General features: G+C 51.5%; 1 protein-coding gene across 12 annotated transcripts in view; it reads right to left on the reverse strand.

The window, feature by feature from the left end:
• Positions 1 to 6,631, reverse strand: part of UBE3C (ubiquitin protein ligase E3C) — a 112,803-nt gene extending 106,172 nt beyond the window's left edge. For 9 of the 12 annotated variants that reach the window (XM_036356250.1, XM_036356253.1, XM_036356246.1 and 6 more), the window contains exon 1: positions 6,250 to 6,630. In XM_036356250.1, coding sequence (XP_036212143.1) covers positions 6,250 to 6,315 — 66 coding nt within the window. In that variant the 5' untranslated portion in view covers positions 6,316 to 6,630. Of the gene's footprint in view, positions 1 to 6,249 lie in introns of all 12 variants that reach the window. The other 3 variants (XM_036356247.1, XM_036356257.1, XM_036356256.1) reach the window with 2 other exon arrangements.
• Positions 6,632 to 13,716: the final 7,085 nt, after the last annotated feature.

A 13,716-nucleotide genomic window follows, 5' to 3' on the forward strand; every position in this document is an offset into this window, starting at 1 on the left:
TTCAAAATGTACACAGCCACTGACCTGCACTTTTAGAAATCCAAACTCACATATGATAGACACATGACAAGGATATCCACTGCAATGCTGTTTAAATTAGCAAAACACTGAAACCATCTAAATGGCCATCAAAGACATGACAACTAAATAAGCTGAGACATTCATTCTTTACATGGAGTGTCACGCAGCTCCTTACGAGAATGCAGCGCAGATGTGTACGGACCTGGAACTATCTCCTGGGGAAGGCAAGAACATGCTCCATCATGTGTTTAAACCAGAGGAGTGCACACCCTTAGTGAGTCTATGTGCAGAAAACAGCTCTGTGAGGACAGTGAATCTGGTAACAGTCCGACTAAAGAGGACTGGGTTAGGGGATCCTAGTAGGAGCGAAAGGCAGGGCAACTTTTATTATTGTACTTGAATCTGTATTTTCTACTGCTTGAATTATTACCCATGTACATGTAATTCTTTCTCACTTTTTTTAAAAATATATTTTATTGATTTTTTTACAGAGAGGAAGGGAGAGGGATAGAGAGTCAGAAACATCGATGAGAGAGAAACATCGATCAGCTGCCTCCTGCACATCTCCCACTGGGGATGTGCCCGCAACCCAGGTACATGCCCTTGACCAGAATCGCACCTGGGACCTTTCAGTCCGCAGGCTGACGCTCTATCCACCGAGCCAAACCGGTTTCGGCAACTTTCTCACTTTTTAGAATATAAAACTAATGAAGATATATGAAAACATAACTTTAAAAAAATCTCAATATAACCAAGAATTTATGTTCTCTCTATATAAAAACCTAATATGAAAATAGACTGAACAGCGGAGCAATTGAACAACTGGTCACTATGACGTGCAGTGACCACCAGGGGGCATGCAAGGGACATGGCAGGCGTCGGCAATAGGCCACAGAGTGCGGAACATAGCGGGCCTTGACTGTGGCGGGATGGTGAAGCAGGTGATGGGGGAGCCAGACCAAGGCAGAGCACCATTCGCTGTCACCGGGGCAAGCCTCTGGTGATTACTAAAAATTCTTTGCTTCCGTGCACCAGTCTCACAGGGTGCTCGCACCCGCTGCCAGCGCCGGCCCTGCTCGCACCCACTGCTGGCACCCAGCGCCGGCCCTGATCGCTCGGCACTGTCAGTGGGTGCAAGCGGCAGCTGCCAGCCCCGATTGCCCCTGAGGGCTTCTCACCTCCCCCTGCTCCTGAGGGGCGATCGGGGCAGCAGCCACCTCTCGCACCCACTGCCAGTGACAGCCTCACTCGCACCCGCTGCTGGTGCTGGTCCCAATTACTCCGCACCATCAGCAGGTGCGAGCGGGGCTGATGCCGTCAGCGCGTGGGAGTGGCAGGGGTGGGGCTGCCAGCAAACAGGACCAAGGGCCGAGACGGAAGGGGCCAAGCGGGGGTGCAGAGGCTGCCACCACAGCCTCATGGCCCACAGTTCCTTTCAAGGTGTATGAATTCGTACACTGGGCTACTAGTAAGTTCATAAATGAGTGGCTCGGAGGAAAAGAACAATAGGTGTCAGCAACAAGCACATTTAGATTTTGTTAAGTTTTTTTGTTTCAAATTATTACACTTATATTTGAAAACATCTTTTACCTTTTAAGTTCTACAGGCCTAGAAAAGTTAAGGGTTCCTAGGAACGGTTAGAGACCACTTTCAGAAAGTGTTTTGGCTGACTAAGCCTATTGTTCTCAGAGCACCCTCATCACTTCCCATGCTAATCTCTCACCTCCACAGCTGTGGCTCTAAACCTATTTATTCATCAATATGTAAATAACAGTAAATGACAGCATACGTCTCTATTTGATAGTTGAGCTTTAGACCCATTATCTTACCTCCTCTGAAAATTAAATATGATCAAACTTCATTAACAGAGATATTCTTATATGGGGAAAAAATGCTTTCTTCATGCAAATAAACTTAGAGGTAACAAAAAGAAGTTTTTAGAAAAGTCAGTCATATGTAGTTTAAATTAGATAGGAAGACTAGATTTCATTAACCATCAGAATAAAAAAAATTATGGTAAAAAATGAGTATATATCAAAGTAAATTTATATAACATGACAATTTCCATAAAATCAAATGCTCAAATTAACTGCTAACCATTTATAAAAAAAGAACTGTAGCATGTTTATTGATATCTTGATTTAAAATAAAACAGCTATGAGGTTTCCACTGTTTCATCTATTTGGGTTGTCATTAGCAATTTCCTCCACTTAACAATGTAAACAAATGATCAGTTTACATCTGCTTCAAGTTAGTATTTCCCACTCTCAAGCACTGACATGACACTAAAAGTTCTACACAATTCAAAGAATATTTAAGTAAAACCCTTTCTTTTGAGTTAATTACAGTGGGAGTAGAGGTAAGATGGAGGATGTGCAGGTAAACGGCAGAGGACTTTCAGGGCGAGGAGCTCCTCTGTCTGATACTGTAGCACTGGACACACATCACTATACATTCATCAAAACCCACAGAAAGTACAGCACAAACAGGGAGCCTAATGTATCAATATTGGCTCACTAACGGTAACAAATGAACCACGCCATTCAAGATGCTAATCACAGGAGAAATGTAGGTGGAGGGAAGGGGGAATGAAGAACTCTGTTCCATCTGTTTGATTTTCTGTACACCTAAGAAAGCTCTAAAAAACGAAGTCTATTAATTTCTTTTAAAATATTAAAGAAGTATTCATTCTACTGCCACGTTCACCTCAACTATCTGGAAAGTTGAAAGGAATTTACTTTCTTTCCTATCTATAAACTCTCCTGTGTCCACATCCATTTCTTTCCTTTAAATCTAAAAATATGACCCTCTTCTTCTCCCTGGATTCTTCGCACTGTTGCTTCCACCAGGCCCCGACAGCCTGAAACCCCCAGAGTCAACGGAACCCAGTGAATACTAAGTCCATGCACATCCTTCCACCTGCTGGGATACCCCTTCCTGTCCCTGACCTACCCCAATCCCACTCGTCCTTCAAGGCTAAGCCCCTGCCCGGCAGGCATGGCTCAATGGTTGAGTGCTATGAACCAGGAGGTCACATGATTGATTCCCAGTCAGGGCATTTGCCCAGGTTGTGGGCTTGATCCCATGTGGGGTGTGCATCATTAATGTTTCTATCTTCTCTCCCTCTCCCTTCCTCTATATTAAAAAAAAAAAAAAAGAAAGAAAGAAAAAGACTAAGCCCCAACCAACTCTATCCTTTCCTAGACCAGTCCCAAGGGAGACCCAGATGTTGTAACTACTCTCTATCGTAATTTCATCTTTACCTGTTTAAGGCTTATATTCCTAACAACATTATGAGGGCACATCCCTAGCCGATTTGGCTCAGTAGATAGAACGTCGGCCTGCGGAGTGAAGGGTCCCTGGTTTGATTCCGATCAACAGCACCTGCCCAGGTTGCAGGCTAGATCCTCAGGAGGGGGCCTGCAGGAGGCACCTGATTGATGATTCTCTCTCATCATTGATGTTTCTACCTCTCTCTCCCTCTCGCTTCCTTTCTGAAGTCAGTAAAAGATAAAATCCTATATAATAAAGAGCTAATATGCAAATGGTCATCATGCCCTCACAGTGTAATGGCTCAGACACTCAACACTGGGGAGAGAGGAATGGGGACCAGCCAGGCACAAATGAGCTCACGAGAGAGGAAAAGGGACCAGCCAGGCTGCGGCTTGGGAGAGGGACAAGCTGCATGCCCCTCAGTCCCGGGCGCCAGTGGCTGGGGCTGTGGCCCAGGAGAGGGACAAGGTGCCCGCTCTGTGGTCCTGAGTGCCAGCACCTGCACCTGCGGCCTGGGAGAGGGACAAGTCACCCACTCTGCGGTCGCAGGCGCCTGCGGCTGCAGCCCAGACAAAGCCACCTGCCCACGGTCCCCTGAGGCTGTAGCTGGCCCAGGCGAAGCCAGCCTGGGTCCTGGGTGCCTGCGGCCAGCCAGAGGGAGGGAAGCCTGGGTCCCAAGTGCCTGCGACCAGCCGGAGGAGGGAATCCTGGGTCATGGGTGTGGGGCAAGACAGAGGTGGTTAGGGGTGATCAGGCCAGCAGGGGAGCAGTTAGGAGTGATCAGGCAGGCAGGCAGAGGGGTTAGAGGCGATCAGGCAGGCAGGCAGGCAGGCGAGCAGTTAGGAGCCAGCAGTCCCAGATTGGAGAGGGTCAGGCCGGGCTGAGGGACTCCTCCCGCCCCCGCCCATGCATGAATTTTGTGCACCGGGCCTCTAGTAAAATAATAATGAGGGCACAATGTTTCCTTACAGTTTCAGATCCTACACAGAGCCCTCAGAAATAACCACTAAAAATGCTCATTTATATTGGGGGAGGAGAAGTATGTATTTATTCAAAACGTTTCCCACTAAGCTCAAGAAAAAAGGGACGATGTCAACTAATTTAACAGAAAGCTTTTGGCAATTTTGGCAGTACTGTTAGTAAGAGGGCATGATGACCATTATAGCTTTTGTCTTTTAGGTAAGGGTTAGGCCGTAATTCAGCTAAAGAGAATTAAGGAGAATAAGCATGTGTAGGTAGGTGTTCAATATCAGGAAGCAAAATCAAAACTACAATGAAACTACATCCCCACCAGAATTGCCAAAATTAAAGGGACTGACAGTACTGTTAGTAAGAGGTGGAGGCACTGACACCCTCACCCGGCAGGTGTGGCCCGAAAGGGAAAGTGGAGTGTGCTCAGGGTGAAACCGGCATCTCAGTGCGTCCCCCCGAAGAGAAGACCCACACACAAGTGCCTGTAAAGAAGAATGGTCACCTGGCCAGTGTGCTCAGTGGTTAGAGTGTCGGCCAGCGCACGCAAGTATCACAGGTTGGATGTGGAGTCAAGGGCACGTACCTGGGTTGCAGATTTGATCCTGCCCTGGTAGGCACTCATGCGGAGGCAACCAACTGATGTGTCTCTCTCACATCGGTTTTTCTCTTTCTCTCTCCTCACCACCCCCCGCTCCCTCCCACTTTCTAAAAAGCAATGGAAAAAATATCCTCCAGTGAGGATTAAAAAAAAAAGAGTGGATCCACTGTGTCACACAACGGGATAAAACCAGATGGGTGATTCCACCTCTCAGAACTTGGAATGTGCCAAAGACGCCAGAGCCAACAAAATGGCAAACTGTATGAGACTCCATTCACAGGTCATTCAACAGGGAAAACTTATCTGTGGTAACAGAGGTGGGAAGACAGTTATCGCTGGGGAAACGCGGGGGGGGGGGGGGGGGGGCAGGAGGAAGCCTGGGAACGCTGGGAGGAGGGGTGGCCACGCCGCTGTGTTCACAGGTGAAATCCTTCAAGCTGAACCTACTCGTTCGGATTCCTCCAGGAGCCAGTGCACCCTCCCCCTGCACCGCGGGCCACTGCTGCCTCCTCAGGGGGCTGGCACCCTCCCCCAGGGCAGCCTGCTGCAGTGACTGACTAATATGGGTGTACAAGGCGCCAGCCTTGCTGCGAGTTCTGTCCACACCTGCCCTCTCCCCATCCCGCCTCAGGCCCACACGGAGGGGCAGGTTGTGACCCTGAGTGACGTCAGCTCCACGCCTCCGTCAAAAGTAGCAGAAAATGGCAATTGTGTGCACAGCTAAAAAGCGAGACCTGCCACTCCTCTCCTGGGAGCAGAGGGTTGCCTGGTGGTAACACCGGGCCAGGCCGAGCGGGTGTGCCAGGGCACCTGTCCCCGGCCCACACGAGCAGGGCGCGGGCTCGGGCGCGGGGCCTGTGCTGGCTTCCTGTCCACCCTGGTTCTCAACGATTATAAGAACCGTAGCAGAAAAGCCCTAGATTCTCTCCAGAAATACGCTTCCGGGGGCTGGGAAAGCATAACTCCACAGGCTCGCCCCGAGCCATGGGCGCGACCAACACGGCCGGTGCAGTCCCTCGGCGAAGGCCCCCCGCGCGCGGCGCCGGAGGAGGGCTGCCCCGGGGGAGGGAGGGCTGCGGGGGGCGGGGGGGAAGGGCTGCCCGGAGGGGAGGGCTGCCCGGGGGTGAGGCTGCCCCGGGGGAGGGAGGGCTGCCGGAGGCCGGGGCGACACAGTAGCGCGGCCGGTTCCGGAGAAGAAACACTGTGTCCTTCGCTACGGACAGAGGAGGCTGCGCCTCCCGCCTCCCGCCTCCCTGCGCGGGCTGGAGCTTGGCGAGCGGTGACCGCGGCCCGCACACCTGCTGGGGCGGCGGGCGGTGACACAGCACCCGACCCTCGGTTCCCGCCCCCGGAGGCCCGGACGCCGCGGCACCGGTCGCGCTTACCTTCCTGCTCGCGCCTCCGAGGGACACTTTGGGCCTCGTTTTAAAATCCCCTTCAAAGCTGAACATCTTTACAGCCTAGCCCATCGGGGAGCGGCCCGGGCCTGAAAGCGACGGCCAGGCGGGCGGCGGGGAGCGCCGGGAAGGTCCCGGCGGGGAGGACGGCCGCGCCGGGGAGCACCCTCGAGCCCACCCTGTGCTCTGCCCGCCGGGCCGGTCCTCGCGTGGGGGGCGGCGACACGGAGGGGGCTCCGCCTCACTCCCCCTCATCCACGCCTCCCGCTGCTCCGGCCCCGGCCGAGGGCGCCGCAGGGAAGCTGACCCGCGCTCGCGCCCGGAGCAGCGGCCGGGAGGAAAGATGGCCGCCGGTCGCTGCCGCCGTGCGCGCGCCCGCCATTGACGCCGCGGCGCCCTCCGACGCCCCGCCAGCGTGCGCGCGCCCGCCGTGGACGGCGCATCAGCGGGTGGGAACGTGACGCCGCTGTGACCTGGTTTGGACCCAGGCACGTAGATCGCGGGCGTGGCCTAGCTCGTGGGCGGGACCAGGGGCGGGGCGCGGTGGTGGGCGGGGCCTGGGTCGTGGACGCCTTGGCCTCTGAGTTGGACCTACCTGTCAGTTGTGCACCTTTTAGGGAAGCAGGCTGGGAGGTCTCCATAAGATGCCAAACGACCCATCTGAGAAAAAAGGATCAGATACTTAGTGCCTGTAGGGAGTGCGTACCTATCCCGTCATGACCTGGCTAGCCTCTGTAACGTAGTCCTGTACATACACACACACACATATCACATGCACACACATATACAGAAATGTATATCAAGTACACACATATGCATAAATATACATGTCACATGCACATGCATTATAAATATATAATGGACACATATATACATAAATATATTATACAAATAGATATCACATAATTCACACAAATGTATGTCATAGACACATGCATATATACTATACTAGAGGCCCGGTGCACAAAAATTTGTGCACTCGGGGGGGAAGGGGGGGTCCCTCAGCCCGGCCTGTGCCCTCTCGCAGTCTGGGACCCCTCGGGAGATAACGACCTGCTGGCTTAGGCCTGCTCCCGGGTGGCAGAGGGCAGGCCCAATCCCTAGGTGCAGCCCCTGGTTGGGCTCAGAGCAGGGCCGATTGGGGAGTTGGGGCGCCGCCCCCTGTCATGCACAGAGCAGGGTGGATTGGGAGGGAGGTTGCAATGCCACCCTCAGTCACGATCAGGGTAGGGTCGATTGGGCGGTTGGGGCACCGCCCTGTCACACTCAAGGCAGGGTCAATGAGGAGGTTGTGGCGCCACCCCCTGTCACGCACAGAGCAGGGCCCATCAGGGGGGTTGGGGCTCCGTACCCTGTCACGCACAGAGCAGGGTCAATCAAGAGGTTGGGGAGCTCCCCCCTGTCATGCACAGAGTAGGGCCGATAGGGGAGTTGGGGCACCGCCCCCTGTCACACTCAGGGCAGGGCGGATCAGGGGGTTGGGGCGCCGCCACTGTCACACTCAGGGCAGGGCTGATGGGGAGGTTATGGCTCTACCCCATCACACACAGAGCAGGGCCTGTGGCGGGGGGTTGGGGCGCCACCCTCTATCACCCACAGAGCAGGGCCGAACAGGGGGTTGGGGCGCCGCCACTCTCACACTCAGGGCAGGGCCGATGGGGAGGTTATGGCTCTACCCCGTCACACACAGAGCAGGGCTCGTGAGGGGGGTGGGGGGGCGCCGCACCCTGTCACACACAGAGCCACAGGGCGATCAGGGGGTTGGGGCGCCTTCCCCTGTCATGAACAGAGCAGGGCGGATAGGGAGGTTGTGGCCCTGCCCTCTGTCACACACAGAGCCGCAGGGCGATCAGGGGGTTTGGGCGCTGCCCCCTGTCACGCTGATCCCGGTGCCGGGAGGCCTCTCGGCTCCACTGATCCCGGTGCTGGGAGGCATATTACCCTTTTACTGTATAGGATAGAGGCCTGGCGCATGGGTGGGGCTGGCTGGTTTGCCCTAAAGGGTGTCCTGGATCAGGGTGGGGGTCCCCACTGGGGTGCCTGGCCAGCCTGGGTGAGGGGATGATGGCTGTTTTCAGGCCAACTGAAGCTCCCAACTGCTCCTTTTTTTCTTTTTTTTTTTTTTTCATTCTGGGCCAGCTTTAGCTCTGGCTCCAGCTCTGAGGCTTCTACTGCTAAAAGAAGGTATCTGGTTTGTTTCGGTTCTATAATTGAAACACTGTTTCAACTCCAGCTCTGAGATCCTGGGCTCGCTGAAAGCAGGTTTCTGGGGTTTTGTTTAGCTTCTATATTCGTTACAATGTTTCTTAAACTGCAGGCTCAGAGGCTGGCAAAGCAGGCGGGGAACGTTGGTTTCCTCCGTCACTGAAGCAAGCAAGCCTCATGTTAGTTTCAAGCTTCCTGGCTGCCGGCTGCCATCTTGGCTGGCAGTTAATTTGCATATCTCGCTAATTAGCCAATGGGAAGGGTAGGGGTCTTACGCCAATTACCATGTTTCTCTTTTATTAGATAGGATACACATGACTGAAACCAAAATATATTTTTAAAATGTTTATTGTTGAGAATATTACAGATATTCCCCACCCCCCTGCAAGTGCTCCCCTCCACCCAGTACCTGCCCACCCCAGGCCTTCACCACCCTATTGTCTGTGTCCATAGGTTATGCATATATGCATATACCGCAAGTTCTTTGGTTAGTCTCTCCCAGCCCCTTCTCTCCCCTTTCCTCTGAGATTCGTCACTCTGCTCCATGTTTCTATGCCTCTTGTTCTATTTTATTCATCTGTTTACTTTGTTCATTAGATTCCTTGTTTGTTTATTTTGATTTTAAGATTCAATTGTTGATAGATATGTATTTATTGTCATTTTATTGTTCATATTCTCCTTCTTCTTCTTCTTCTTCTTCTTCCTCTTCCTCTTCCTCTTCCTCTTCCTCTTCCTCTTCCTCTTCCTCTTCCTCTTCTTCTTCTTCTTCTTCTTCTTCTTCTTCTTCTTCTTCTTCTTCTTCTTTTCCCTTCAACATTTCATTTGTTCTAAATACTGGTTTAGCTTTTTCTTGTCTGTGAAGCTCTTTATCTGACCTTCAATTCTAAATGAGAGCTTTGCCAGGTAGAGTCATCTTGGTTGTAGGTCCTTGCTATTCATTAATTTGAATATTTTCTGCTACTCCTTCCTGGCCTGCAGTTTCTGTTGAGAACTTAGCTGGCAGTCACATGGCTCTCCCTTGCAGGTAACTAACTGCTTTTCTCTTGCTGCTTCTAAGATGCTCTCTTTGTCTTTAACCCTTGGCATTTTAATTATGATGTATCTTGGTGTGGGCCTCTTTGGGTTCGTCATTTTGTTTTGTTTTTATTTCAGAGAGGAAAGGAGGGTGAGAGAGAGGAAAAAAAACACAGCAATGATTAGAGAGAATCATTGACTGGCTGCCTTTTGCACACATCACCCCCCCACACACACACACACACACACACACACACTGGGAATCAAACCCACAACCCGGGCATGTACCCTTGACCAGAATCGAGCCTGGGACGCTTCAATCCACAGGCCGACGCTCTATCCACTGAGCCAAAGTGGCCAGGGAGGTTCATCTTGTTTGGGACTCTGTGCTTCCTGGCCTTGTTTGTAAGTCTATTTCTTTCACCAGGTAGGGGAAGTTTTCTGTCATTATTTCTTCAAATAGGTTTTCAATGTCTTGTTCTTTATCCTTGCCTTCTGGCAACTCCATGATGTGAATGTTGGTATGCTTGAAGTTGTCCCAGAGGCTCCTTACACTATCTTCATATTTTGGGATTCTTTTTTTTTTTTCTCTCTCCTAATTGGGCGTGTTTTTTTGCTTTCTTATATTTCAAATTGCTGATTTGATTCTTGGTATCCTCTACTCTACTGTTGATTCCCTGTAAATTATCCTTCGTTTCTGACGGGTCCTTTTTCATGTCTTTGATGTTCTCCCTAAGATCCTTAAAAGTCTCACTAAGTCCCGTGAAGCTCTTTTTTTTTTTTTTTTTTTTTTTTATCTATTTTATTGATTTTTCACAGAGAGGAAGGGAGAGGAATAGAGAGCCAGAAACGTCGACGAGAGAGAAACATCGATCAGCTGCCTCCTGCACACCCCCCACTGGGGACGTGCCCGCAACCAAGGTACATGCCCTTGACTGGAATCGAACCTGGACCCTTCAGTCCACAGGCTGACGCTCTATCCACTGAGCCAAACCGGTCAGGGCCCTTGAAGCTCTTATTAAGTTCCTTGAGCATCCTTATAACCATTGTTTTGAACTCTGTATCTAGTAGTTTGCTTGCTTCCATTTCATTTAGTTCCTTTTCTGGAGATTTCTCATGTTCTTTCATTTGTGGTATCTTTCTTTTTGTCTCTGCATTTTGGCTGCTTCCCTGTGTTGGTTTCTGTGTATTAGGTACAGGTGCTATGTCTCCTGGAATTGGTAGAGTGGCCTTGTGTATTAGGTGTCCTGTAGGGCCCACTGGCTCAGTACCCCATCACCTGAGCTGGGCACTCTGGGTGGGCCCCTGTGTGAGTGTGTGGACAGTCTTGTAGTTGAGCCCTGATTGCTGGTGATGTCACTGGGAGGACTTGACCTCCAGGCCAATTGGCTGTGAGGACCAGCTGCAGCTACAGTGGAAGAGCTGCTGTGCAGGAGACACCCCTATGGATCAGGGCTTGCTTCAGTGGGGCTTTCGTGCTCACTAAGTCTGTCCCTTGAGTGTGTTGCTTGTGGATGTGTAGAGCTATAATCTGGCATGGTGTAAAGCTGACCACTGGGTGCACTGGCTCTGGGGCCTCCCAGGAAGTGCAAAGTCAACTACTGACTGTTACCTGCCTGGGGTCACCTGGCACAAGCTACAGAGTGATGTGCAGATGGCTGCTACTTGTGTTGGGCTTGGAGGTGCCCAGGAGAGGCCAAGCTGTGAACCAAGGCAGGCTGCTGCTAGTGTTGGGCTTGAGGCCACTTATCCAGAGGTATGGGACATGCTGAGTGCAGCTGCTACTTGTTTGAGAGATTTTAGGAAAGTCTGAAGTGTGAGCCAGGACAGGCCACTCATATGGAAAAGCCACTGCAAACAGCTTGGGTGGGGCTGCAAATTGGGTGAGGAGGTGTCTCAGGGAATCATCAGAGCAGAGTGAACAGTGAGGGTCAGGTTGATGGAGACTCAGATATGGTGCCTGCCAGTTGGCTCTGTGACTCTGTGATGGGGAAGGTCTCAGCACAAGAACAATGACCCCTGTGAGAACCCTTGTCTGGGAGAAAGCTGCCCCTCCAAGTTCTTGCCCTGATGTCAGACAATTTAGTTCCTTCCTATATGTTTCTGGATCCTTTCAAGCTATTGCCCCAGCGCTGGAGCTCAGAGGGAGGGAGTCTAGGTACTAGTAAGTCCGTGCACCAGCCCTTTCAGAGGAACTGCCTGGGTTTCCAGCAGCCTCTGTGCCACTCAGCCACAATCCCTGGTTTTTACAGCCCAAAGTTACAGGGTCTTCTCTTCCAGTACTAGAACCCTGGGCTGAGGGGTCTTGTGTGGGGCTGAGACCCCTTGCTCCTCATGGGAGGCCTCTGCAGCCAAGATATCCCTCCTGATTCAAAACACACCACATGTGGGTGTCCAACCAGCCTGTTCTGCACCTCTGCCCCTCCTACCAATCTCAGTGCACTTTCTTCTTTACTCCTCTAGTTGTAGGTCTTCCATTCAGCCAGTTTTCAGGTGGTTCTGAATGATGGTTGTTCTGTATTTTAGTTGTAATTTTGATGTGATTATGGGAGGATGCAAGTACTGTGTTTACTGCTCTGAAACCAAAATTTTAAACGCTAATATATATCATTATTCTGTGGGATGCACTGATGTTTTGTTTTTATGATTTCACAATCCACTAATGGATTTCAATCCCAGAAAAATCCTGCCCCCCCCACACACACAATGTGTGTGTGTGTACTAGCATATCCTATCTAATAAAAGAGAAACATAGTAATTAGCCATACCTCCGCTACCCTTCCCATTGGCTAATCAGGGAAATATGCAAATTAACTGCCAGCCAAGATGGCGGCCGGCAGCCAGGCAGCTTGAAGCGAACATGAGGCTTGCTTGCTTCAGTGACGGAGGACTCCAACGTTCCCCGCCTGCTGCTGCCAGCCTCTGAGCTTGCAGTTTGAAAGATTGTTACAAATATAGAAGCTAAACAAACTCCAGAAACCTGCTTTCAGCCAGCCGGGATCTCAGAGCTGGAGTTGAAACAGTGTTTCAATTATAGAACCCAAACAAACCAGATACCTGCTTTCAGCAGCCGAAGCCTCAGAGCTGGAGCCAAGCCTCAGAGCTAAAGCTGGCCCAGAATAAAAAAAAAGAAAGAAAAAAGGAGAGGTTGGGAGCTTCAGTACCCGCCAGCCTGAAAACAGCCCTCAGCCCCTCACCCAGACTGGCCAGGCACCCCAGTGGGGACCCCCACGCTGAAGGGGGTGTGACCAGCTGCAAACAGCCATCAGCCCCTCACCCAGGCTGGCCAGGCACCCAACCGGGACCCCCACCCTGATCCAGGACACCCTTCAGGGCAAACCAGCCGGCCCCCACCCATGCACCAGGCCTCTATCCTATATAGTAAAAGGGTAATATGCCTCCCAGCACCGGGGTCAGCGTGACAGGGGGCAGCGCCCAAACCCCCTGATCGCCCTGCAGCTCTGTGTGTGACAGAGGGCAGGGCCACAGCCTCCCTATCCGCCCTGCTCTGTTCATGACAGGGGAAGGCGCCCCAACCCCCTGATCAGCCCTGCTCTGTGGTGACAGTGGGGAGCTCCCCAACCCCCTGATGGGCCCTGCTCTGTGTGTGACAGGGTACGGAGCCCCAACCCCCCTGATGGGCCCTGCTCTATGAGTGACAGGGGGCAGCGCCCCAAACCCCTGATGGGCCCTGCTCTGTGCGTGACAGGGGGCGGCGCCCCAACTCCCCAATCAGCCCTGCTCTGAGCCATACCAGAGGCTGCACCTAGGGATTGGGCCTGCCCTCTGCCACCCAGGAGCAGGCCTAAGCCAGCAGGTCGTTATCTCCTGAGGGGTCCCAGACTGCGAGAGGGCACAGGCCAGGCTGAGGGACCCCCTCTTCCCCCCCGAGTGCAGAAATTTTTGTGCACAGGGCCTCTAGTATATATATATATATATATATATATATATATATATATATATATACACACACACACACACACACAATGTAGTGTATATTTTATTATAAGTCAGGATCAAAAAACTTTGAAAACCACTGGTTTATTGTGCTGTTTCCATTACCATACATCTACTCTAAAATGTCAAGAAACCCTTGATTCATCAAAAATGTTCAAATATTACCAATCTTGAAATCTTATAGATTTTTTAAAAATATGTTTTTATTGATTTCAGAGAGAGGAAGGGAGAGGGAGAGAGACAGAAACATTGACGAGGGAGAAACATTGATTGGCTGCT

This window comes from Myotis myotis, unplaced genomic scaffold (assembly GCF_014108235.1).
Source record: "Myotis myotis isolate mMyoMyo1 unplaced genomic scaffold, mMyoMyo1.p scaffold_m19_p_25, whole genome shotgun sequence".
Classification (NCBI taxonomy): domain Eukaryota; kingdom Metazoa; phylum Chordata; class Mammalia; order Chiroptera; family Vespertilionidae; genus Myotis; species Myotis myotis.